General features: G+C 48.7%; 1 protein-coding gene across 13 annotated transcripts in view; it reads right to left on the bottom strand.

The window, feature by feature from the left end:
- GIT2 (GIT ArfGAP 2) overlaps positions 1-25,910 on the bottom strand; it is a 2,415,297-nt gene that overhangs the window by 2,225,554 nt on the left and 163,833 nt on the right. For 12 of the 13 annotated variants that reach the window (XM_069619395.1, XM_069619396.1, XM_069619398.1 and 9 more), the window contains exon 2: positions 3,740-3,873. The exons of the other annotated variant lie outside the window; for it this stretch is intronic. In XM_069619395.1, the coding sequence (XP_069475496.1) occupies positions 3,740-3,873 (134 nt within the window). The remainder of the gene's footprint in view (positions 1-3,739; positions 3,874-25,910) is intronic. 13 annotated transcript variants of the gene reach the window in all.

The following is a 25,910-nucleotide window of genomic DNA, read 5'->3' as shown; positions in this document are numbered from 1 at the left end:
AAACACTTGTTTTCTTTTCTAGGCAGAAGGTCCAATCCTTTCAAAGTCTTTCCCTTATTCTTGGAGCATGAGTGTTCTCAGTGGCAGAAGGGGAGGTCACTAGGACTAGTGACCAACAGGCAGTGTCAGAATAGGTTCTTTAGTAGCAAAAGTCAGAGTTCCTTAGGAAAACTGGGCAAGCAGGTGAGTACTTTACTTCTGAGTTAGAAGAGGGTCCAGGGGCTTCGCAGAAGACAGTGGGACTGGGTGCACTGGATGAGAGGCCTCCCCCTCACAGAAAACAACCCACAGCTACACAGAAATCCTAACAGGCCTAAGTTAAGTACATACCCAAGCCAACACAGTACCTCCGCATTGAAGATTTTGCAGCAGGAGAACTTCAGGGTCTGCAGCCAAATATCCAGTCAGTGGATTCCTTGTCGTTGAGACTGAAAACAAGACCTCAGAAGAGGACTTTGCAGCAGGGATCGATGAAAGCTCTAGGCAAGGTTTCCCTCGCGGCTGAATGTTGTTCAGCGGATTTGGCGCCTTATCAAGCAGCACAGAAGACGACAGAAAATCGCAGTTGAATGATCGTCGTTACAAAGGTCCAGCACTCTGGTGAGGGGACTTTTCAGACTCGATTCGTGACTCTGGCGATCCACCAGGATGCCCACGAAGTAGCGAGATTCAGAATTCGGAAGACCGTGCACCGCACGATGGCTTGAGGTCCCAGGGTATTGGGGTATTGCAACAACGCAAGGTCGCAGCAATGCGTGGGATGGCTCAAAATGTAGGAATCCTTGAGTCTATTGGGTCTCACTAGGCTCTGGGTTGGGGTCGTCGTTTTCGGAGGCCCTTGATCAATTGGAAGGAAGGGCTACAGCAGGCTCTGGCTACACAGAAGGCTCTCCGGTCGCTGGAAATCGTCTCAGCCGATTTTCCTTCATCTTCCTCTTCGGTTTAAGTACCAGTGGTCGACATGTCTTCAGCTTCCAGGTTCGCAGTATTTATCAGGAATTACAGCACAACCTCTGCATTCTCTCCCTGCATTTTACAAGAAGGGGCGGTCTGGTTGTCCAATCAGGACAGCAAACCCCCCCACCCCCACTGTGATTTGTCCCCATTCAAGCAAGGCGCAAGACAAAGGGCTGGAGAGCTTTGGACTCCTCCCTCACTTCCTGCTCTCACAGACAGACTGGACTCCCGCCAAACACAAAAATCACAAAAAGGAATTTCCCACCCTGGATGTCGGGGGAAGGAACAAGAAACGACAAGAAACACTAAAATGGCAAAAAAAGAAGACAGGGGCCATTCTGGGATTAACCCCAAGACAAAGGAGCACCACTAAACTAACGAGAGCGAATACCTTGAATCATTTGGGTAAATTACCCATTCCTAAATGTAAAAATACTCATATGAGGAATAGCATACCGCAAGCACTGATGGATATGTTATTTGGAACATTTCTTTGCTAACCGGATAGGTTTTTCTTTTTCTTTCTCTTTTGTTTGTTTTTTTCTTCCACTTTCTTCTTCCTTCTCCCCACATATGAGGACTTGAATTCAATTGCATTTTGTTCACTCCCTATACAACCCTCCCCATCGCCAACCCCTAATCTCTGTCACAAACATTATGCATTACCCTTTCTGCAATGTGGATATGGGTGACGTGTCATGGATTGTATTTTATATACGCCAGTGTTTACTAATGAGATATTTGCAATTCTCTAATTGACAATACAGTATGGTTTTTTAGCCCTGATTTGAGAAAGGCTCTGAAGAGCCGAAACACGTGTTAGAGGGCGTCTATTGAAATAAAATACGAGTTTGAATAATTGGCGCAGAGTCAAGGAGTCTCTTCATTTCATTTTCTAAGTACTTCAAATAAGGTCTATACTTGGGTCTGTGTACTTACAAGTATAGTGTGTTTTTATACTGTGTTTTCATATAATGTTTTAGTGCTTACGTAGCCCTAGATTTATCTGGGCCTACCTGTATTTAAATAAATCCTTTATTTTTACCATACAAAGTGTTTCAGTGTTTCTTTGTATCATTTGTATTACAATTTCACTTGTACTAAGTCTACAGCCCCCTCTCCCTACTAAGATAACACTGGCTGCTCTGTCTACGCTACCATGAACTCAGGTGCTACAGAGTGGAGTCTTGTACTGCCTCAGTTGAATAGTTGTACTAAGCCCTTAGTTGGACTTCAGAAAAACTTTTCTAACAGTGCATCTCTGAGAAATATGTCATAGTGGGCCCTTCTGTCTTCTGGGAACGGTCTGCCACAATATTTAAATTATGCCATGTTATTCTACGGACAAATAAAACATGTTATGCTTTGCCAAAACTGAAGTTGTTTGAGCGCACCACCCCCAATTAAAAGCTCAACTCAGGTAATTTTGTATAAAATAATTAGGACAGAGCTATGTTGCTTGGAATATCCAGCATCTTACCACTAACTTTCAGTGAAGGAATGTGTCATTACATTGCTTTGGCTAGTACGACCCAATGGGGATCCAAGCCTACTGGACTTTTCCTGTGTTAGGCTTCGATTTGTCAAACTATTTTAACCACTAGCTGTATTATTGCTTACTTCAAATGAACAAAGTCAACAGAACTAGCTTGGAGGTTAGTGAGCAACCGTGGGGATCAGTTAGGATTTCACCATTTTTATTTATTTATTTCATTTGTAAAGCCCACAAACAGCCCAGAGGCATTGAGGCGCTGGTACAAGAGGTTATTTGCATTACGTTTGACATAAGAAAGCTGTTACAGGTACAGGAATTAGCATTGGTTATGAAATGCAGTAGGTCGTTTACATTAGTTTTGACATGGGATGGATTTTACAGGTGAGGAAATTGCAATGGTTAGGACAATTGGTTATGACATATAATACATTAAGTACAGTGAGAAGGCATAAGGCTTGTTTCAGACTTAGGAAAACAGCTGTGTTTTAGCGCTTTACGGAACACGCAGTAGGACTCTTTTGCTCTCTGCGAGGGGGAAAGGAGTTCCACTGTTTGGCAGCGATTTAGAGGAAGCTGGAGCCGCCGGGTTTGGATCGTTTGACTTTACGTAGGCGGTCAGTGTAGGGTCTCTATGCCAATCAATTCCTTTTATGCTCTATTCATTAGCTTTCTTATCTGCTCTCTTGCCAATTCATTTTCAAAAAGTGCCCCCGATCCCCACCTCATGATTCTCACAATTTCACTATGAGATCTCTTCCTAGTCTTCCCCAGTTTAGTTTTGTCTGTCTTGTATTCAGGGGTCTTCAACACAAGCACTTATCCCCTCATTGTCCCATCTTCTTTCCATTTGCCTGCTGTTCAATTTTCCCCCCAGCAACACTCACTTTTCCCTACTTCCGTTTATTTAAATGATCGCCGCTAAATGATGGACAGGCACACCCTTATTGTTTGTTCTACTACGTCTGGTTATTGCTTACTCTTCTATTTTTCTGTCAGAGCACACATTCTACTTTGCCTGCCCAATGTCCTTCTGTGTGAATTCAATAAACAGGTTATCACATTTACATTGGACTATTCTCCGCAACTGTATATACACCAACAGTTGGCGAAAAAGCTTTATAACAAAATAAAATAACATACAAAACAGGAATCGCCCGCTATCTACAAACATCACTGCCAAACTACTTCACCTGGTGGGACATCAATCATCCTTAACATTAGAAGCAGGTGTTTTTTTTTTATATACAAGGTTTGATGAGGGCTCCAGTTAACACTCAAATGTCCTACCTGTAGAAGTGTTGCAGGCCAGGATGTGTGCTTCAGATGCCTTACTTGAGAAATATGACGCCCCAGACTGCGATGAACACTACAGCATTCGTCACAGATTAGAACCCCTCTGTTAACTGAAGCCCAGAGAGGGGCTGTAAAAAAGATAGAAACTGCATCTGAGTAACAAAGCTAAACACAATTTCAGTTTTGTACATTGCACCATTTACATTAATCGTTTGTGGAACTGTTTCACGGATATCTGAATAGACAGAATCATTTAACCGGCAACCACAGAGAAACAAGCTCTCTAACCGCAGGGATAGAAATTACCAGGAGCTCGGGTTTATTTGGCACCAGGTTGACTTCCCAGACAAACAGTTAAACTTGCATAGGTATGTTTGTATTTTAACAGTGTGTTTGTGAATGAATTTGTGTAGAACACACATTTAAAGCAAAAAGGATCAAACATGAAAGAACAAAATGTTCCTGTTAGCATCTCCTTTGTAAGTAAGACTTGCAAGTCCCGATTACTGGGTGATGCCAGATACCAAGATCCTGCTTTTAGCTGCTGCTCATCAGATCTTTAGCAGTGAATGTGCAAGACTAATTAGAAGACCTTGCTTTTTCGTGCGCTCTTCAAATTCCAAACCATAACCGAAGAATAGACAAAGCAGCTGTAAATATTTTCTGGACAGATCATTTGACAAACATACGAAAAAGCAAGGAGGTCTTTCAACTGGTTGTTGGGCAGAAACCTGTGCAGTTCCCTCTGAGACCACTGCAAAAGATTTAAGACTACAGGTGTTTGGCAGTAAACCCACTTGGTAGCAGTCTGTACCACACAGATTCACTTGGTAGCTTTGGCTGAGCAGTCAGACTTCCATTAAGAAGAGTTAGGCAGTATACAGAGTATTCACAATAGGTCAAAAGAACACAGTAGAACAAGTAAACACTGACCAGAGCTTGGTGTAAAAGAGATAGAATTATTTAAAACCACATCTTAAAAAACACACAGGCACTAATAGTAAGCAATTCAAAAACACAGTCACTAAAAGATATACACTCCCTTAGAAGAATATTAGACAAGTCTTAAGTAAAGCCCCCCTTATTTTCAGACAACGGTGAGTGCTTAACGCAGATGGCACTCTAATCAAAAGCAGAGTATAATATGAAACAGATCCCAACACTTTCATAAGATCAAAACAAGAGAGGAAGGCAAGTAAAACCGTTAAGTTAGAGTTCAGTAGGCCGAATCCACTTTAAGAGGATCAGAACGAAATGTGTCCAAGGTCACACGGTTGAAGTGCACAAGAGTCTTGCAAAGGTTCAAAAAGAGTTGGACCAAAAGAAAGGGACCAGTTAGAAGGTCAAGGCGGCCAGCCCAGTCCAGAAGATTAAGGGGTTATTATTACCTTGTAGCAATCTTTAGAAAGGGAGGCCTGGCGGACACTGTACCTTAAAGTGGTGAGAATACTCCAGCGGGGGCAGTTGTTCCTGGCAGCGGATGCAAGTCGGTGCTTCGTCCGGGGGAAGAGAGGATCTCGTCGGGGAGGAAGACAGGAGTCCGTTGCACTGCCAGGGAAGAAACCAGCCGCGAAGTTCTCAGGTAAAAGGAGCGGTCCTTTTATTTGCGGTCCAGTGGTAAGTGGCTATCCGGTTGCCGGGGTGCTTGGCACGGGCAATTCGACCACAAGACGGCCTGGGGTGCGAAGAGAAGAAGGTAAACTGGTTGTGCCCACCAGTCAGGGGAAGAAGCCTCTCCAGCCAGGAGATCTTCTCTGTCGTCGGGAAGTGGTGAGTCGGTTCTGCAGGGCTCCACCAGTGGTGTCATCGTGGTAGGTCGGCTCAGCTTCTCCCTCGTCGGATTCTCAGGTCCTGTGGTGACTTCTGAAGTTCCAGTCCCCAAAGCCCTGCCTTTATGCAGCACACCCCCATTCACTCAGCCTAGCTGTCAATCAAACATGCTAAGTGGTGAGCCAGCCGGCTTACCACTTGGGCCAATCACACAAGAGTGCGACTTGAGTTACCAAGGTAACTCAGTCCAGGGTGCCTAAACCCCCTCCCACACCCCCTGTGGTACCCAGACAGAGTGGCACCACTTTTGGAGGCTTCTGTGGAGAAGCCTGCCAAAAAGTGGAACAAAGGGCTCGACTTGGGTTGGAGTCACAGAAGAGAACACAAACGCCATTTTAAAATCGAGTCCTGGCAAAAAATGCCAACCGGCGAATTAATATTAAATAAATAAACCAGCGGTATGTTTGAGGCTATGAGAATTAAATAACTAAAGTTGGTAGCCTCGAACAATGGGAAAACCCCATAGGGATATATTCGCTGTGGAATATAAAAAGTAGTATCCACTGCCACCAGCCAAAACTCGATCAGGGGGGACGGAAACGTGCCCCCTCGATTAACAGACCCCGGGGCAATCGAATTGCCCCGACCAGTACGTCCACAATATGATGGTTTGTACTGGTTTCTGTTCATAATTTGGGACAAGTAAAGCCAATGGTGACTTTACATGCCCTGGGAGACAGTAGTCAGTCCCAGGGTATGGAGTCTATGGTGGGGTCTCACTATGACACCCCTGTGTTACTGCACGGAGGGTGCTGTGTAACACACATAGTAAAAACACATGAGACCCTATGTAGTAAAGGACCCCATAGCCCATAAAACACATTACCAGTCAAAGGAATACCACAAATCATGTCCAAGAGTGGGAGAAAAAGAGTCTCACTCTTGGCAGGAGAAAAAAAACAAACTCCAGAAATCCAGCAAAGCTGCTGGGGGGCTCACTAGGTTAGGAAATTCAGCCTAAAGAGAGAATTCTCCCGAACACTGGTCTTGGCATTCAGCACTGAAATTAGAATACACAATCTAACAATGTTAATATATTTTAACTGCTGTGGAACATCAAACTGTAAAAATGCAATGAGTGGATCTGGTATCTTTTTGTAACTAAAGAGGTCTTCTCAATTAAAGCAACACTTATACAATCGCACCATGCCTTGCAAATTCTTAAACATACCGCTGGACATGCAGGTCGAGTTCTTAGTTTTCATACTCAAAGAGAAATGCACTTACCAATGGTTCTTAGTGAAAAATAAATTACAACTGCTTTCTGTGAAATGGTGCACGTCACCATAAGCAAACTTCATTTTTAGCGCAATTCTGCCAACCGGAGGACATCCACGCACATTGAAACCTTTTTGCAATTTACTGCAAACTGTTGCACTTAACGTCAAATAAAAGCACTAAACATTACCATACTAGCCAGCAAGGTACAGTACCATGCGAATGGTACTAGATATTAATAAAATCCCCTCAACAATGCAAGTGGACAAGGTGATATTGCAAGCCCTGAGCACTCCTGGGATACACACTTCTACTTTACCAAAGCAAGTCAAATTTGTTTAGTGCCCATTTTTAGTTAAGGTTATTTGCTGCCACTTGTGCTACCAAAGAGCCAAAACAATGGTATATGCAAGTCCCCAGGCTCAGGGCATTGCCCAGATACAGCAAGCGCTTCCCTCTAAATGATTGCAGGAGAGGAAGATGGGGGGGGAGGGGAGGAGGGGAGGTTGCAGAGAGCTGGGAAAAATGACACATTCCATGTCTCCTTACACAAAAACGTTGTTTGGAATTCAGGAAGTCTTGCTGAATGCTGAACCTCCCCACAGATCAGAATCTTGATGAGACCCAGAACGGTTTGGCCAGTAACTAACTCTGGCAACCAACCAGTGTTTGTTAAACTCCTTTGTTCAGAGAGAAGCAGTGCTGAAGCCTGCATATGAATATTGCAAAATGCCTGCTGTGACGAATCTGGACAATTAGTCCCTTCTCGCCAGAGAGGAGCTACCCCCTTTGAGGCTTGGGAGGTGAGCTCACTCAGCAAGACCCTCCTTAGGGGTCTGGGCAAGTGGGACCTCACTGGGAGTGACTCCCCTCTTAGGGATAAGGACTCCCATTGCGTTAAGCAACTCCCAGTTTTGACGAATTGTGGAATTCAGTCCCTTCTCCCTAGGGGGGAACCTTTCCTTGTGAGGCTAGTGAGATGAGCCCGCTAAGCAACTTTACCCCTTGGACTGGTGGCAAGCGGGACCTCACAGGGAAAAACGTGTCCCTACAGAAACGTTTGTATGCACTAAAAGGCACTATCCACAGCCCTCTAGATGGCAGCAGTGTACCAGGTGACTGCAAATTACCTGGAAATCAGTCTGTGTCAGTCTACCATTCAAGACTTTTTGTGAAGGGGGTGGGGGGCCTCTGGAGCAGCTCACAATTGCATGTTTACTGAGAACAAATAATTCTGCCTGCCTGGAGGGGGTGTTCAGCCCGATGCTTTGGCTTTCTTTGAGAAGAGATCACAGATCAGCAGTCACAGAGAACTGTAAGTAGTGTAACGGATCTGGTCAATTCGTCCCTCCCCTAACCCCCCCCCCCCCCGAGGGGAGCCACCCCTTGTGAGGCTAGGGCGGTGAGCCTGCTCCGCAAAACCCTCTCTAGGGCTCTGGGCAAGTGGGACCTCACTGGGAGGGACACCCCTTTCTGGGTCAAGTACTCCCAGTCCGATAAGGACCTACCAGTTCAGAATGTATGGTTTGCCTACAAGGAACTTGGAAAAGAACCAGTTAATTTCTTACCTGGTAACGTTCTTTCGATGGGATGTTCCGAAGACGTATTTCACATCTATGACAGGTAATCACCACAGCTGTGCTGCTTCGGAAAATTTTCTGCGTCCTGCGTCGATGACGTCGATACGCTTTCGTCGAGGGCCTCCGTCGAGCTGATGTCACTGGATGTTATAAGTAGGACGCACGACGCCCGTAGCCTAAGTTGTACTTTTTTCCCAGAACGTGTGGCACCAATCTACTGCCAGAAAGACTACAGAAAGCCTTGCGGAAACGAAAGCTGCAATCGCATAAGAAATTCTGTAGAGGGGCAGGTAGGGAGGGAGCGATGTCGAAGTTCTTCGAAGGGATTGCTTCCTCCGACGTATTCCACATCTATGACAGACTCCCAAAGCATTACCAACGTAAGGAGGTGGGAAAGAATTTAGAATTTTAGAATGCCCAATTAAATTGCAGAATAGAGGACCGCCTTGCCAATGGCCATTATCTTCCCTATGGATAGAATCCAAGGAGTAGTGTTTGACAAAAGTATGGACAGAGGCCCTTGTGGCTGCTTCACAAATGTTACAAATAGGAACACCCCTCTGCAGGGCAGTAGTCATCCACACCCCTAGTAGAATGGGCCCGTAAACCGGGTCCTTACCTGCTAAGCGGTAACATTCAGAAATTGCCAAGATAATCCATCTAGACAAAGTCTGTTAAGTAACAGCGTGTCCCAAATGCCTTCCAGCGTATCCTATAAAGAGCTGATCGTCCACTCTGACCCGGGGCATGCGTGAGATGTAAAAACTTAAAGCTCTCCTAGGATCCAACCTATGGAGCCTCTCCTCTTCCTTACCAGGATGCGGAGGAGGATAGAACGCCGGAAGAAAAACCTCTGGCTTAAATGAAATTCCGACACAACTTTCGGAAGAAAAGAAGGACGAACCCCAAGGACAACCCTGTCCTTATGGAACACCGTGAAGGGTGGCTTAACGGAAAGTGCCTGCAACTCACAGTGACCGCAACTAAAAATACAGTTTTCAAGGCCCAGTCTCAAAGGGCAAGAATGTAAAGGATCAAACTGAGCTCCCATGAGGAATTTTAGAACCAGGTTCAAATCCCAACCGGGCACCTGGAAAGGTGACGGTGGGAACACATTTGTGAGCGCCTTTGAGAAACTGGGAAATCAAAGGAATCTTAAAATAAAAACACTCCTCAGACGAGCGCTTAAATATGGACAGCGCCGCCAGGTAACCTTTAATGGTATCGACTTGCAGGCCCTTGTGGGCTAATGAAAGCAAAAAAGACAGAACCACAGGAATGGCACATGAAAAAGGATCCACATTCTTAACCCTGCACTAGTCGCAGAACTTTCTCCAACGGCAACGGTACAGGGACATTGTTGCAGGACTTCTGGCCGAAAGCAACACCTCCATCACGTCTTCAGGAAGGTCCCAATCCTTATACCTCAACCTTTCAGAAGCCAAGCATGAAGGTTGAGGGACTTGACCTCTGGATGGAGAACCTGACCTCCCTCCCGTGAGAGCAGGTCGTCTCGATAGGGAAGACGGCATGGAGAGCAGATGGACATGTCGGGAAGGTCCGGGTACCACGTTCTCCGGGCTCATGCCGGAGCAATGAGGATCATTTGAGAACCGAACCTCCGTAACCTCTGCAGCACTTGCGGAATGACGGGGACTGGAGGAAACGCATACAGCAGTGGGAAGGACCACTCCACTACGAACGCGTCCCCTAAGGCGCCTCTTGGAGGAAATTCCCACGAGCAGGTTCTTTCGCACTTCCGGTTGGCACTGGTGGCGAAGAGATCCACTTGTGGGGTCCCCCAAAGGGCGAAGATCTCCAGGAGAATCTCCGGAGCCAGCTCCCACTCGTGACAGACCGTGCTCTGCCTGCTCAGAGCGTCCACCGGCGCGTTTTCGTCTTCGGCCAGATGAACTGCCGAGATCGAAATTTCCTGTTGGATGGCCCAGAACCAGAGCTGCATCGCATCTCTGCACAGAGGGAGAGACCCTGCCCCGCCTCCCCCCTTTTGTTGAGGTAGTGCATGGCCACTGTGTTGTCCGTCAGAATCAGGATATTCTTCCCCCGCACAGACGGCAGAAAAGCCTTCAGGGCTAGCCTGATGGCCCACAGCTCCAACAGATTGTTATGGAGTCTAGACTCGGACGGAGACCAACGACCACTGACTGTCAACTCGTTGGCATGAACTCCCCATCCCGTGAGGGACACATCCGTCACGATAGTTACCTCTGGCCAGGGTAGCCACAATGGAGCCCCCTTCATCAGATTGCCTTCGACGGCCCACCACAGAAGATCCTGGGCGACCGAGGGCGGCATCTGAACGGGGTCCGACATCCTGCCGGAGGACTGCGACCACTGCAGCTTGAGAGCCCATTGCAGAGATCTCATCCGCAACCTGGCCTCTGGCAGCAGAAGAATGCAGGATGCCGAGCAACCTCAAGAACTCAAACGCCGGAAGACTCTAGGCATGTTGAAACCTGTGCACCATCTGCTGAATGTGATGAGCCCTCACCTGGGGAGGCAAACACTGCCCCAGGGATGTGTCGAGCACTGCTCCGATGTACTGGAGCCGCTGGGTAGGTGTCAAGTGCGACTTCTTTAAGTTGAGGGAGAAGCCCAGCTTGTGAAGGGAGTGGCAGGTGACGGACGGATGATCCAGGACTTGCTCGGGAGAGCGCGCCCTGATCAACCAATCTTCCAGGTAGGGGTAGACGTGAATCCCCCCATTTCCTGAGATACGCTGCCACCACCACCATGTGCTTGGTGAAGACCCTCAGTTGGAGGTCAATCCGAACGGCAGGACCCAAAACTGAAAATGTGAGTCGCCAACAGCGAACCTCAGGTACTTCTTGTGCTTGGGATGAATCGGCACATGAAAGTAAGCATCCTTCAGGTCGAGAGACACCAACCAGTCCTGAAGTTGAAGGGCCTGGAGGACTTGAGAGAGAGTAACCATCTTGAACTTGTCCTCCCTGAGGAGCTTGTTCAAACCATGCAAGTCCATGATGGGTCTCAATCCCCAGTCTTTTTTCGGGATAAAAAAATATGGGGAATACCATCCCTTGTTCCTCTCCGTTACAGGCACCCGTTCTATGGCGCCTTTCTACAGCAGGGATTTGATTTCAGCGCAAGGAGCGGATCCAGACTCTTCAAAGAGATTCCCTGGTGGATTGTCGTGAGGCCTCTGCCGGAAAGAAAGACAGTAGCCGTGGGCTATTATCTCCAGAACCCACACATCTGAAGTAATGGCACGCCATTCTACAAGATGCTGCGCCAGCCTTCCCCCAACCGGCGAACCATGGGACATGGCCTCATGACTGAGCTAAAGCGGCTGCGGCATTGCCTGAGGGCAAAGAGGCAACTGCCCGAGCGGCCTTGGCCCCTCGAGTACCTTGTTTTCCACCTCTGGCACTCCTACGGTGGCCCCTTTGACTTGCAGCTCCCCTTGATCTACCAAAGGAAGATTAGTATCGAAAGGAGCCTCCCCTCCATTGCTGTCCCCTAGGACGAAAAGGCGGAGGTTGGCAAACTGCAGCGCTCAACAACTTCGCTGCAGCTTTGGAGGTCTGCAATCTCAAGGCTCTCGTCAGCCTTGCTGCCAAAAAGATGTTCACCATCAAAGGGCATGTTGAGAAGCCGGGCTTGTACGTCAGGAGCAAACGCCGACTTCCGCAACCACGCAAATCTGCGCATCACGGTGCTCACCGCCATGGACCGGCTGACACAATCTGCCATGTCCAGACCCGACTGAACGGATTCACACATGGCATCCTTACCATCCTGAACGAGAGCAAGAAAACCATCCAGTTCCTCCCCTTTGGGAATATGTTCAGCCGCCAAAGACACACAATTCCACAGAGTGTGAGTGAAACGTGCTAAGGCACACATGGATTTGGCTGCCTGTAAAGCCATACTCCCTGAAGAAAACACTTTCTTTGCCCAGCCATCAAAACGCTTGTCATCCCTATCAAGAGGGATGGTAGGGTACAACGCCTGCTTTGCTGGGGCCGTAGCCGCCTGCACCACCAAACTCTCCGGAGTGGGGTGCGTAGTCAAGTGGCAGGGGTCGCTACTGGCTGGACTGTATTTTTTCGGCAAAGACTTGCTCACAGCCGGGAGACTCTCCGGAGCAGTCCAAGCCGCCGCAACCCTTCTTTGCAAGGCCATTTGGAATGGCAGTACCGAGTCAGTTGGTGGACCGTGGTCCAAGATATCTGTCAGGTCATCCTGCAGAAAATCCACTGGTGGCGCAGACCACTCCAAGTACTCAGTCACCTTCAACATGAGGTGCCTGTATGAAGATTCAGCATGCGTACCAGGCTCAGGCCTGCCAAACTCAACCTCCGGGGACGTATCAAGACCACTGGCGTCATGCAAAGACTGACGCAAATCTTCCAGCTGGCTTTGACCAGCTAACAGGTCGTCAGGCACCACATCAGGTACCAAACCTTCCTCAGACCATTCATCCACCTCAGAAATATAATCAAGAGGCTGGAATAAATCCCTGGAAGAGGGCACAGAAAAAGGCCCAACCACATTTTTTTGACTTGGCCAGAGCATTCCTCTGTTTCCACCGGTCTCCGGGGCACCTCCAATAAAGCCTCCTCGAAAGGCATTGACGGAATCGGCATTGGCGTCGAGCGTGGCGTCGATGGCTTCGACACAGGCCTCGAGGGCAGAGCCCCGAGCGTGTCCTGCGACGGCCTCGGCGCCAATGGCGTCGATGGCTTCCTCAGAGGCAGAGCCTCTAGAGAGTCCCTCGACGGACAAGGCGCTGATGGCGTCAACATCTTCTTTGAAGACCTCATAGGCTCTGACGATCTCGAGGGTGTCGAGGACCGGGACCTGGAGCGGGCATGTCTAGAGCGATACACCTTGTCCGATCGGGACCTCGAAGGCTCCCGATGATTGCGCCGACCACCCGAGCCCGAAGGCATGCGAGCGGTGGCCCTAGCATGTTCCCTGCTGGCTTCTTCCGAATGCGCGGACGGAACGGAGCCCTGCGATTCAAAAATCGCCATCATCTCCTTATGAAATGTATCCCATTCCGCAGGAGAGGAATGCTTGTTGGAACAAGCAACCCGCCTACGGGCGGAGTCCTCGGACGAAGACGGGGAAGGCGACCAGTGACGGCGCTTCTGCGAGTGCCTCAAAGAGGCAGAGGAATGGCGGGACCTACTCTGGGACCGAGACCCCCTGGACTTACGCCGACGACGACATGGAGATTCGCCTCTCGAATTGTTGGTCGAAAGCCCAGCGGATATCGACTTTCGGGGCTTGGACACCCTACCGACAGAAAGCTTCTTCTTTCGCTCCCGCAAGTCCTTCGATGTTAATGACTGGAAATCGTCACAATCATCCGTGGCGTGGTCCTCACCGAGGCACCAGAGGCAGGCATTGTGCGGGTCCGTCAGCGACATCTTGGAACCGCAGTCCCGACACTTCTTGAAACCTGGCCGCGGGGTAGAAGAAGATGAAGACATTTCGATATCATCACAACAAACAAGATCGAAGAACCGATAGAAGTACTCAGAAGAACCGAGGCGCGCCGAGATCTCCAAAGCGAACACGTTCGCGGAAAAAACAGAACTGAAGCTACGGGCGTCGTGCGTCCTACTTATAACATCCAGTGACGTCAGCTCGACGGAGGCCCTCGACGACAGCGTATCGACGTCATCGACGCAGGTCGCCGACAATTTTTCTAAGCAGCACAGCTGTGGTGATTACCTGTCATAGATGTGGAATACGTCGGAGGAACCAATCCCTTCGAAATGTTTTTACTCCTGTTTTGACTTCACCAATCAGTGACATTCCTGCCATCTCTTCGGCTTCAGGTAATGCTGGATTTCATCTGAGCACCAAAGTCAAAGACACACACTTTTTGTTTGTGATGACACCCACAAACCATAAGGAAACTCCTACTCAGGGTGAGGGAGGAGAGCGATTCCTACGCAGAGGCAAGCCTCTGTAGAGGAGTTGTTCTGAAGGGACCGAACCACGCTGAGCCGCAGAGCCAGTGGTGTGATATAGGATATGATATGGCATTTATAACATGCCTGTACACAAGCGATTCAAGGCACAACAAGACAAGGAGGGGGAAACAAAGGGAGGACAAAACAACAATCTTACTAGGACTTGTGTCATTCAGATTGCGCAAGTGCAAGGAAGATGGAGGGGGAGAAGTGCAGGTAACTCAATAATTGTAGCCAGCGGGTGGCTCATAAGGTTGCAAGTACAGACCCTCAAGTGCTGGGGCTGCCAGGAGGCAGTGCAACGGCAACTGGACATGCAAGAGCCTGGGCCAGAGTTCAGAGGGTAACCAGGTGACCAGTGCGCATAACAGTCAGGGACATCAGCAGGGGGGAGGAACAGAGAAAGCGGAAGCGAAAAGAAGGTCTCTAGTTGCTTCCAGAACCAGAGGTGGTTCTGCTCAAGTTTGAGAGAGGCAGGGAGGCTGTTCCACAGGGAGGCCCCAACCGAGGAGAGGTATCTGCCCTCAACTCTCTGCTTGGAACTCTCCCTGAACGACTTAATGAAGGCAATTGGGGACTCGAGAACCTCGCTGGAACTTAAAATAGGAGGTGTCTCCACGGAAGTATCTCTCCTTCGCCAGGATCTCCGCAACCTGTCGTCCAGGGTCAGAGAAGTGGAACAAAGGGTGTCGGATACAGAAGATAACGTCCGCCCGCTGGAACAACAACTAGCCATAATCGCCCAGAAAGTTAACCAACTTGAATACCGGGCCGAAGACAGTGAGGGCAGAGCACACCGCAGCAACCTCAGGATTCTCGGGATCCCGGAAAGAGAGGAAGGCCCTAGTGTTGAACTTTTCCTAGAGGACTGGCTACCTCATGTCTTTGCCCCCAAGAAATTGTCGAAATTCTTCTCTATCGAGAGAGCACATAGGGTACCCACTGGGAGACCCACCCCAGGAGCCCCGCCTAGAACAATAATAGCACGCCTCCTCAACTACCGGGACCGAGACGCTATCCTGCAGATGGCACGGGCCTCCGGCCCAATCACATACAACGGCTATAGAGTGGGGTTTTTCCCGGACTATACCAAAGAGGTCCAGAAGGCCCGCCAGTCATACGACTGTCAAGAAGAAACTTCACTCCTTGTCAATTAAGTTTGCCCTCTTCTTCCCGGCGATACTCAAGGTCCACCATGAGGGCACGACCCATTTATTCCACAATCCCAAAGAAGCATGGGACTGGCTTGAAACATAGATCCTCAATGGGCCCATGGCCCGACGCTCGCCCTCCGGACCGCCAGCGCTTGCCACCCTTCACCCGGACAGACCCAGAAACCGCATCGCCACAGCATCCCACCCAAAACACCACTGAGAATGGATGAGGTCTGGGCACCACAGAACCGAACTGGCTACGTGACAACACGGAAACTGCATCATTGCGGCCGCCACCGTTCAGGTACCGCAGTCTCCACAAGGACTACCACCCTAGGTCGGGTCATCCCGACGCAGTTTAAGTTCACCAAGTTATAAGTTCAATGTTTGGGCGACAGGTGCTCCCAGTTGGGGGGGAGGGGGGTCTACAGGGTGGGGGGAGTTTTGGGGAACCGGGGAAACGGAATCACGAGAAAAGAAAGATGGAAACCAACGAGAACAGACAAGGCAAACAAATACTGTTCTGGGCCAGGACCAGAGACACAAGTGTCTACCAGCCTTCAGGCGCTCCAGTGCGAAGCGGCCCCCGGATGTCCCCCCCCCCAGAGGAAAATGACACACGTCCCCGAGGGGAAAAATGCAACAGCCACTAATCCTCCCTGCTACCACGCCAAATAGACTCACGCAGACAGGATGAACTCCAACAAGCTGACAATACTGTCTTGCAACGTCAATGGCCTCGGCTCTAGCATAAAGCGGAGACTGGTGCTCCAGTACCTAAACCGCACTCCCCGGACATTGCCCTCTTAAACGAAACGCACTTGATAGGCACAAACACCAACTTTTTCAAAAGGTCCAACTACTCAAATGTCTACCATGCCAGATTCACGAAAGGAGCCAGGGGCACAATGATTCTCATTCACAAGAGAGTCCCTCTCCAGGTTAGGAAGATCAGGGCGGACCCCCGGGGTCGCTATGTATTGATGCTAGCGGACATCTGGGGCGAGAAATGGGGCCTGGCAGCAATCTATGCCCCCCCCACGCTGACGAAAGAACTGCTTACCGAGCTTCAGAGCTTGCTCCTGGAGGAGGAGGCTGATGTGTGGGTGCTCGGAGGGGACTTTAACGAAGTAATGGACATCACAGTCGACAGAACCTATAGGCGAGCTGGAACAGGTCTCACCTCCACGCCGCTCGCCATGTTCGCCGAGGCCTCAGGAATGGTGGACGCGTGGCGCACACTTCATGGAGAAGAGGCAGGGTTCTCCTTCTACTCAGGTGTCCACAAATCATTCTCCAGGATCGACTACGCCTTCGTCCCCCGCAACATGACCCACAGGCTTCTCAACGCTGCATTCCTCGCGAGAGGAATTTCGGACCACTCCCCGCTTCTTTTAACTCTAAAAAAATCCTCCTGTCGCCCGAATCGTAATTGGCGCCTAAATACATACCATCTCCCTGAAATTGCAGAGGAGCTAGAAAAGAGGACAACGGAATACTTCGAAATTAATGAGGGCTCGGTGGACTGTCCGATCTCGATCTGGGAGGCATACAAAACAGTCCTACGAGGGGAGGTTATTTCCACGGTTTCAGCCTACCAACAACGCCAAGTCCAGAAGATCAGGGAAGCAGAAACACGCGTCCTGGAATGTGAGCGACAAATCCTTATACAAAACACCCAAGAAACAAAAGAAGCGATGCTCACGGCGCAAGACGCCCTTAGTAACCTGTCCCTAGACAACGCTCGAACTACCCACCAATTAGTCCGGAGCCAAATATACGAAGGGGGCGACAAAGCTAACAAGACTCTGGCCTGGTTGGAGAGACGCGAGCAAAGCAGGGGACGCGTAAGGGCAATCAGATCGTCGGATGGGACATTGCCGACAGAAGACTCGGATATCGTCGAGGCATTCGCCACCTATTATAAAAAACTCTATACCCCACCTACTGGGAATCCATCAGTTGAACCCTCTCGATACCTCGACCACATCGAGATTCCGATACTCCCGCAGCACCAATCTGATCTCCTGAATGCGGACATCACTGACACCGAGGTACAAGATGCACTGGCGCAACTCCAACCCGGGAAAACTCCGGGCCCTAATGGGTTCCCAACTGAAACGTGGAAATACCTCGGAGGCATGCTACCTGTCCACATGCACCGCATGTTTCTACGCAGCAAGGAACTAGGAGCCCTTCCCACAGACCTCAGGAAGGCATGCATAGTTGTCATACATAAGCCTGGGAAACCCCCGGAGGAATGCGCCTCCTATCGTCCGATATCCTTGATCAATGGCGAAGCGAAGGTCCTTGCCAAAACACTCGCTAACAGACTGCTGCGTGTGATCGAGACCCTCGTCCACCCGGACCAATGTGGTTTTATGCCCAATAAATCAACTCGGATGAACCTACGCAGAGTCCAATTGGCACTGTCCAGGGCAAAGGAAATACCAGCCCCACTCGCCCTCCTGGCGGTGGACTTCGAAAAAGCTTTTGACTCTGTGGGGTGGGATGCTTTGTGGGAGATCATGGCTAGGATGAATCAGGGGCAGACATTTATATCCTGGGTAAAACTTTTATATGCATCCCCGGAAGCCACGATGAGGGTGAACGGCAGGTCCTCCAAACCTTTCCCCCTGGGTCGGGGCACGAGACAGGGATGCCCGCTGTCTCCACTCCTCTTCCTCCTTGCCATCGAGCCGCTAGCGATTGAGCTTAGAGCTAACACCAACTGGACTGGTTTCGCCTGGCCGGGAGGAGGAGAAGACAGTCTTTCGCTCTATGCGGACGACCTGCTCTTATACCTCAGTAACCCGAATATCTCATGCCCGGTGGTCTCCCGCATACTCAGGGAATATCAGTACTTTGCAGGCCTGAAGGTTAATGAGGCCAAAACCATCTTCTTCCCGATCCAGGGTGGCGAATCGGCAATCCCGGACACCTGCCCATATCACGTCTCTATCAGGGAACTCAAATACCTGGGTATACGGCTTGACCCGACACTTGATGGGTTCCCCCGGCTTAATATACAACCAGTCATAGAGCGGTTCAACAGAGACACCCCCCATTGGCAATCTCTTCCCCTATCGCTACTGGGCCGGGCCGCATTATTCAAAATGACCACCCTTCCCAGACTATTGAATGTCCTCCAAAACGCCCCATTCCCCATACCCCGAGAAACATTCGCACTCATTGACAAGAACCTCCGCACACTGCTATGAGGCGGGAAACAATCCAGGATAGCCCTTGTTCGCTCCAGAGATCGGTGTGGGAGGGAGGCATCGGTTTACCCTGCATACGCACCTATTACCTGGCCACACAGATAAGGGTGGTGAATAACTGGATCCACGCGGATCCCACACTTCCACACACCAGAATAGAACTGGAGACCATGTCCCCGCTAACACCGCTCCAAATCCTCTACGCAACCCGCGATCAACTCCCGATGCTGCCCAAAATGACCCACCACATCCGGCGCGCATGGCGGGCCGCACACGAACTAATCGGCTGGGAAGAACAGCCGACACTGTCGCAACCCATATGGCACAATGCGCTCCTCCCGGAGCTAGTGAAAATGGGCTCCTTCGGTCACTGGCTGGCAAAAGGAATACACACATTAGCACACGTGATACAAGAGGGCCGCCTCCTGAGCTTCGAGACCATGCGCGAACAATTCGACCTGGCACCCATGGACCGGTTTCGGCATGCGCAACTGTCCCACGCCATCCGCACCCAATTCCCCGACACTACAGTCGTACCTCCCTGTTCTCCCGTCGAGACCAATATCCTTCCACAGCACATCTCCTCTAGGGTCACTTCCACTCTATCAGGCCCTTAACTCATTAGGGGCTACACAACTCGACGGGCTAAGGGCAAAGTGGGAAAGGGATCTGGGCCCCCTGGAACCTGAAGATTAGGTGGAGGCGTTAATGTCCCCCAGAGAAATTGGAATAGAATCCAAGCTCAGACTAATACAGCTGAGGATTCTCCATCGTTCATACCACTCACGCACTGCAATGGCCAGATGGGGGGGGGGGGGGGGATAGAAGACGGGACATGTGTCCGCTGCAAAACTGAACCCGCCACCTTCTACCATATGATGTGGGACTGTCAGGCGATACAGGCCTTCTGGGTGGCCTGTCTCAACACAATCTCAGCCGCTCTGGCGACACCAATCCCTAGGGACCCCAATATGATACTCTTGGGCATTGGGGGTGAATTAGACCTGTTTAAATATGAAAAAATGTTCTTGGCAATTGCATTGGGGGCAGGCAAGAGACTTATTGCAGCCAATTGGGGATCTGCCGAACCATTGAGCCTGAACCATTGGAGTAATGAGTTGGACAGGTGCGCAACCTTAGAGCGCCGGATCTATAATGCAAGCGGCTGTCCCCGCAAATTCGAAAAAATATGGGGTAAATGTCTAGACGCTCATTGAGCCCCGCGGTGGGGGTACACCGGTAACGCTGCTAGCATTGTTTGCCTGCCTTGTCCTATTGTTGTCTTGCGGTCCTCGGCCCTACGGGCCCTGTTGCTATGGATAACTGCCTTCAACGTGTACACTGCTGATTCATGTCTTAATCATGTACGTTTCTCTATGTTATGTTGTTAAAAATTCAATAGAGTTTAAAATAAATAAATAAATAATTTTAAAAAACCTCTCTGCTTGGAGAAGCGTCTGACCCTCAGAGAGTTGGAGGTGGATGAGCAGAGAGCTCGAGAAGGAAGATGTTTTGGAAGAGAAAGTTGGAGGTAGAGCGATCCCAGGCCCCAGAAAGCCTTGTGGACGATGTACAGGGTCTTGAACTTGATCATTGCAGTCACGGGGAGCCAGTGACGATATTTCAGAGCTGGAGAGATACGATCCCTGTGCTTGAGGCCAAGGACAAGTCTCGCAGTGCTGTTCTGGATGACACCAAGGTTCTTAGCCTCACAGGAAGAGGAGCAGGAAGAGATCCCAGAGTGGGCAGCCAGAGACATGGGAAAGGAGGGAGCAGGTGTCCCAATGAGGAGGATCTCAGTCTTACTGGAATTAAGGCAGATATCATTGGTGGCACACCAGTCCTGAATTGCGGCCAGGCTGTATGAGAGAAGGAGCAGAGGTGGGCTGAGGGGAGCCTGAAAGAGAGCTGGGTGTCATTCGCATAACACTGAAAATTGGAGCAGAAAGCAACAAACGTGGAGAGCGAGCCCAATGCAAGCCCGCCGCCGGCATCCTATCTGACCGAGAAGCAAAGGTCAGGGGAAGAGGCAGAGATGGATAAGCACCCATTTCCTCTGGTGGCATGACCACAGGAAAGCCATGGTGGGCCTGGGGTCCGGTAATGAATGCCAAGACCAATTCTCCGTGGACAGCACAAATCCCCAACCTCTATGCACAAAGAACAATAACTGCAGAGACAAGCAGCAACAGGGAAGCGAACGCCGCATGGAGAGATTACCACTGAGAGGTACGAAGACTTTGAATCAAGGATGGGAAAGCCAACTAGGTTACAGGAACCTGAAAAACCTGAGTGTGAAAGCGTCCCTTGTGAATCAGAATGAGAGAGGTGCAAACACTTTGAATCAAGGCTGGGAAGTCAACGAGGTTACAGGAGCCGGAGAAATCAGAGCAGTCAAGCGCCCCATGTGAACTACATTGAAAGCAAGTCTGCCAGAGGGCCGTAGGACTTCAGGGAGTACAACAACAACAACATTGTTATAAAGAAAACTGTGTTAATAGGGAGTCACAAGAGTTTGAGAAAACCCCTGGTTTTCCTGAACATATGGAGGATATTAACCAGGTTACTCACCGTAGTGACCACCTTACTCCTAGTCCACAGTCCCCTTTCCTCCAGACTTTTGGGACATCTCTCCGTCCTGTGGGACGGGACCGGAGCACTTTGTAAAAAGCATCCACATTTTTTTTAAAAATGTGTCCCTCCTCTCTTTCCTGCGAGGGGCCTGGCGCGCGGCCGTAACCCCGCCCACTTTGGCTCCGCATCGCCCATCAGTCCTTTTCTCTGCTCGATCGGGGCCAGACGCACTCGCATCCTCGGAAGGTTTTCTTCCCTTTTTTCCTCTCTGGCTCTCGCTGGCGTTCGTTTACTAGTCTGTCTATGTCTTTCAAATTAGACTTTCCAGATTGTTCCTCGTGTCACCGTCGCTTCACGAGGGCGGATCCCCATCCTCTTTGTTTAGAGTGTTTGGGTCCGGAACACCGTTGGGACTCCTGTTTTTACTGTGACTCCCTTTCGGTCCGGGCACGTCAACGTCGGTTGGAGCGGTGGGAGGAGGTGTTCCGATGAACTCCTCCTTCGCATTTTCAGGCATTCATCGACGAGAAGAAAAAACGCCCGGTAAGTTCTTTACTTTTCAGAGCACCCCGGCCGGGGGATACCTTTCCGGGTTCCTCTCGGTCCGGGAGGGGCGTTGATCGCTCTGTTACTGGGATTCGCCCTGAGGTGCCCGTTGGGCCTAATAATTCTACTGGAGTTTTCTCCGAGGGTCTCCGTAAGGGGCCTGTGAACACCGGAGCATGCTCCGAGGCCCCTCCTCTGGGGGCTGTTTGTAGACCCAGTTCTACTGAGTCGTGGGGTACCGGAACTCGCTCTGAGGCCTCTCTGTCGGCTTCCCTCAAAAACAAAAGCGGGGTGCGCCCAGAGGCCTTGGCTGGGCTTGTAGTTACCGAATGGAGGTTCGAGGCCCACGCAGAAAAGGCTGTTACCGGGCCATGGATTGACAGACAACTCAAAATCAAAGCTATCGGCCAACCTCTTATCAGGAAAAACAGAACAGAAATTTAAATGAGGTCACATGGTGGAATTCTTAAAGCAAAACCATAGCTTGGTTAAGTATTCCTTGGGATTGCGATCCTTAGTCCTTCCTTCTCTCACCTAAACAACTCTATTTTTGTGAGGGCAAAAGCAGTCACTCGTGGTCTCTTGGGTTCAGATTGAGCTGGCCAGCTTTTTTGCCTTCATGTAAAGTCTCTCGACTTTGATTGGAAGGATTTTCTAAGTGATTTCAATCAGGCACACACCCAAGTCTCGCCTAGCCCGTGGTGCGCAACTGAAACCCTTATTTATTTGTATCTATAAGTTCAATATTCTGAATGATATACCACTCATATCACACCCTTCTCAAAATACCCCCCAGGTTACACTGAACCAAGAATCAGGCTAGTTGCAAAGGTAATTATTTTTTTGTTTAGGATTTAAAATCACGATATATGTTTAATAGGTAACAACAATCACCAATGGGTGACAAGAACAATGAATAATATCTTTAATGCACTGGGAATCAGGTGAGGAACACAAAAAGAATGCAGCACAGAAATGAATACTTTTGGGTTGGTTTGGAACAGATAGCACTGTGGTTAGAAGTTCCCCCTGCAACACCCCTCAACCCACCAATAGGCAATTTAAATAGATGCGAGGAGAGTGCAGGTACTCTGGAATAATACAGAACAGAATATCACTCCCACCTTTCCCCCTTAAATACAAGAGAAAAACGGATTTTACTTTTCAACTGTCAGTATGGCTTTGAAATTGGTTGAGCAAAAACACTAAATTTGGTCACAAATGCTTAAATTATTATATATTTCTACGGGAGCCGCTTTGGACAGATGTAATCATAAGCAATTATTTAATCAAAAGAAAACATTTGGAATCTCAAAGGCAACATGGGAAATAATTTAAAGGTAATTCACACGTGTAAAACTTTTGCAAAACTTAAATTCGTGTCAAACCTTTACCTATGCGATTTTTGATATAACGGGTCAATCGCAATGTTTCGCGCTGCTTGTAGCTAAGGATGTTAGGTATTAGTGGGAACTGAAATTTCGTTTCTATCTTTAAAACTGAGGGAGTTATGGAGGTTTTAGTGAGAGGTGTTTTTCAAAAATAAAGACACAAATTTGGACAAGGACTTCAGTTTAAAATCAGAAAATATGGCTTATGCTTTTACTCAAGACTATAGCAATCAGACTAGGCGACCAAGTTGGGACAAAGTAAGCTCCAAGACCGATTCATGACTTCAGTAACAGATCCCCATCACCTTCCCCGGCGGAACCAGTCCAAACACTCGAAGTGGGATTTCTGGATCAGAGTTGCACAAATAAAAAGGACTATGAAAATGACGCTTTTAGCAAAGAGACAGAATAAGCTATCACTAAGATTTTGACACTGTTACTGGTTATAGAATAAGGATAGTTCAGAGATTGGAGTGGAACAAGATAATGCAAGGTATACAATAGTTCTCTAGCATCCTATTAATACTCACAATCCACTGGGATTTAAGATTTTGGGCCGTCAAGATTCAGATCTATCAGGGAAGGACAGCACATCAGTCTCAGGACATGATCGGCTAGGCCGGTCACCAGAATTGCACGGGATCTGCCCTTCTTGCTTCTGTGTATTTCAAATCAGCGGGATGGCGAGTTCATCAGGCAAGCATTAGTGGTAGCAAGCCAGATAGTTTCAGGATGCTAGTTTCAGGATGCCTTCCCACACCACCGCGCTGCACTGGGTTGCGAGGATAAATTGAGGATTGAGGCCTTGCTGAAAATGGTTCTGCTATTGCTTGGCCTGATCCTTGGCATCTGGATCTGGAAGGATGTTAAATGCTGGATGTTGGATGCAGGATCAGAGTGCTTCGCTGGAATCAGAAGACAGTGTGTTCCTGTGTGCTGTCAGCTGTTTCTATTTATCCTTTCAAATGACATCACAAAAATGGGTGTATGGGCCGGCTTAACTAAGCTTGCCCCTGTGAACTGGGACTGGATCAGAGCCTCATCTCCGCCTTGTATCTGAGTGATTGGCTCAAGGACAGATGTCAAATTTATGGTTTGGTTTTTACAATCCTTAGAAACCTCCCCTAGACACTAGTATCAAAATTGAAATTTTGTCCTAAATACACATTTATACATTTGTAACCTCTACAAAAATCCCATCCAAGGATTACATATATTATGGAGTATCTGTTCCTCAAAATCCCACAGTTGTGAGATCTTGTTTCGCCTTTTTTGCAGCATTTTGTCCATTTCACCATGAACACATTTTACAAACTTTCTCCAAATTTCCACAAATGTGTGTTTACCATAGAAATGTGTGTGCAAAGTTTAACAATTCTAGCATCAATACAGTTCACAAAAAACCACATATATTGGCATTCCTGTTCAGAATATGCTACACAGTTCCTACTCGTTTTGAAATATAGGGCCAAAAATTAGACTAACAACTCTGCCCTTTTTATATTTTTCACCATTTCTGATAACGAGTTTTAAGTCTCTAAAAATTGTTCATTACATATTCTTAGCAGCAAATGGTCTGCCTTTTGTCTCTCTCAGGAGCTCAAGGAGTAGCCACCTCCTTTGGGATTTCCTTCAGCAAGCCAAGTTTACGACCTCTTCACACGTCCATTTCCTGGCCTGGAGAATCTGCCATTGTTCAGTCCCTGGCTGCAGACAAAATTCTGTCCTACCCCACAATTATCATATGTCAGGGAATATCTGCTGAGAGGAATGCCCTCCCCTTGGGTGGAAACCTGTTTTTCAACTTCTGTAAGGCACAGCCAGGCTAGTTTATTCTTAATTTTCTTGACTTGAAATCCAGCAGAAAACAAACTTGTTGCATAAGATGACATAGGTACATTACATTCTTAGATTTAAACCTGTGGGATCAAACGCAACTGAAATCTGTGTTCCTTTCAGCAATCAGTCCTTTTAGATTTGCTAATCTGGCAGACTTTTAGTTTTAGACCACTTTGAAGTTTAATAAGGAGAGACTAATTGACAGGGGCTGTCATTCACAGGTAGCCCAGTTTTGCTGAGAAGGTGTATTGCTCTTAACATTTCAGGACTTTGTACATTCACAGTGCTTCCTTAGGTTAAATGAATTTTAGCGTCAAGCAAGATTTTGAGTGTTGGACAGTGTTTTGTACAGGCATTTTGATGTTTCAGCAGCAAAGTAAATGTAATTTACAGGCGAATTTCACATGCAAAGCGCTGCTTCTCCCTCTGTACTCCATGTTTACTTGTCATGGCACTTTTTCTGCAGCGTGTGCTCTGTTCCACCACACATGCACCATGAGTGGCAGGTTGTGCAGCCATCTTTTTGTGTGTTGAACACACGGTTTTGGAGGTTTTGGCACGGCCAAGGGTTTTGCTGCCACTTTACTGTTTCTTGCACCATCGATAGTAGGGTGAAGCCGCATAGTATAAGCAGAGTGGGTCAATACATCCCACAGTTATTAAGTCAATATGGTTCTTCTGGACTTCTGAGAGCTAGTACCCACCACTCCTGTGCACTTGGTTGTCTGTATAACAATCAAGTATCAGACTAAACCCTTCCTTTGCAAGCAGTCGTGGACCTCACTTAATGAACTCATGCACCAGCTTAGTTGTTTCTGAAGGAACTCAAGTCTTGGTCAG

This window comes from Ambystoma mexicanum, chromosome 10 (genome assembly GCF_040938575.1).
Source record: "Ambystoma mexicanum isolate Mex_15411 chromosome 10, UKY_AmexF1_1, whole genome shotgun sequence".
NCBI classification, from domain to species: domain Eukaryota; kingdom Metazoa; phylum Chordata; class Amphibia; order Caudata; family Ambystomatidae; genus Ambystoma; species Ambystoma mexicanum.
Note: the sequence above shows the minus strand (reverse complement) of the source record. Positions and strands in the feature narration are given on the sequence as shown.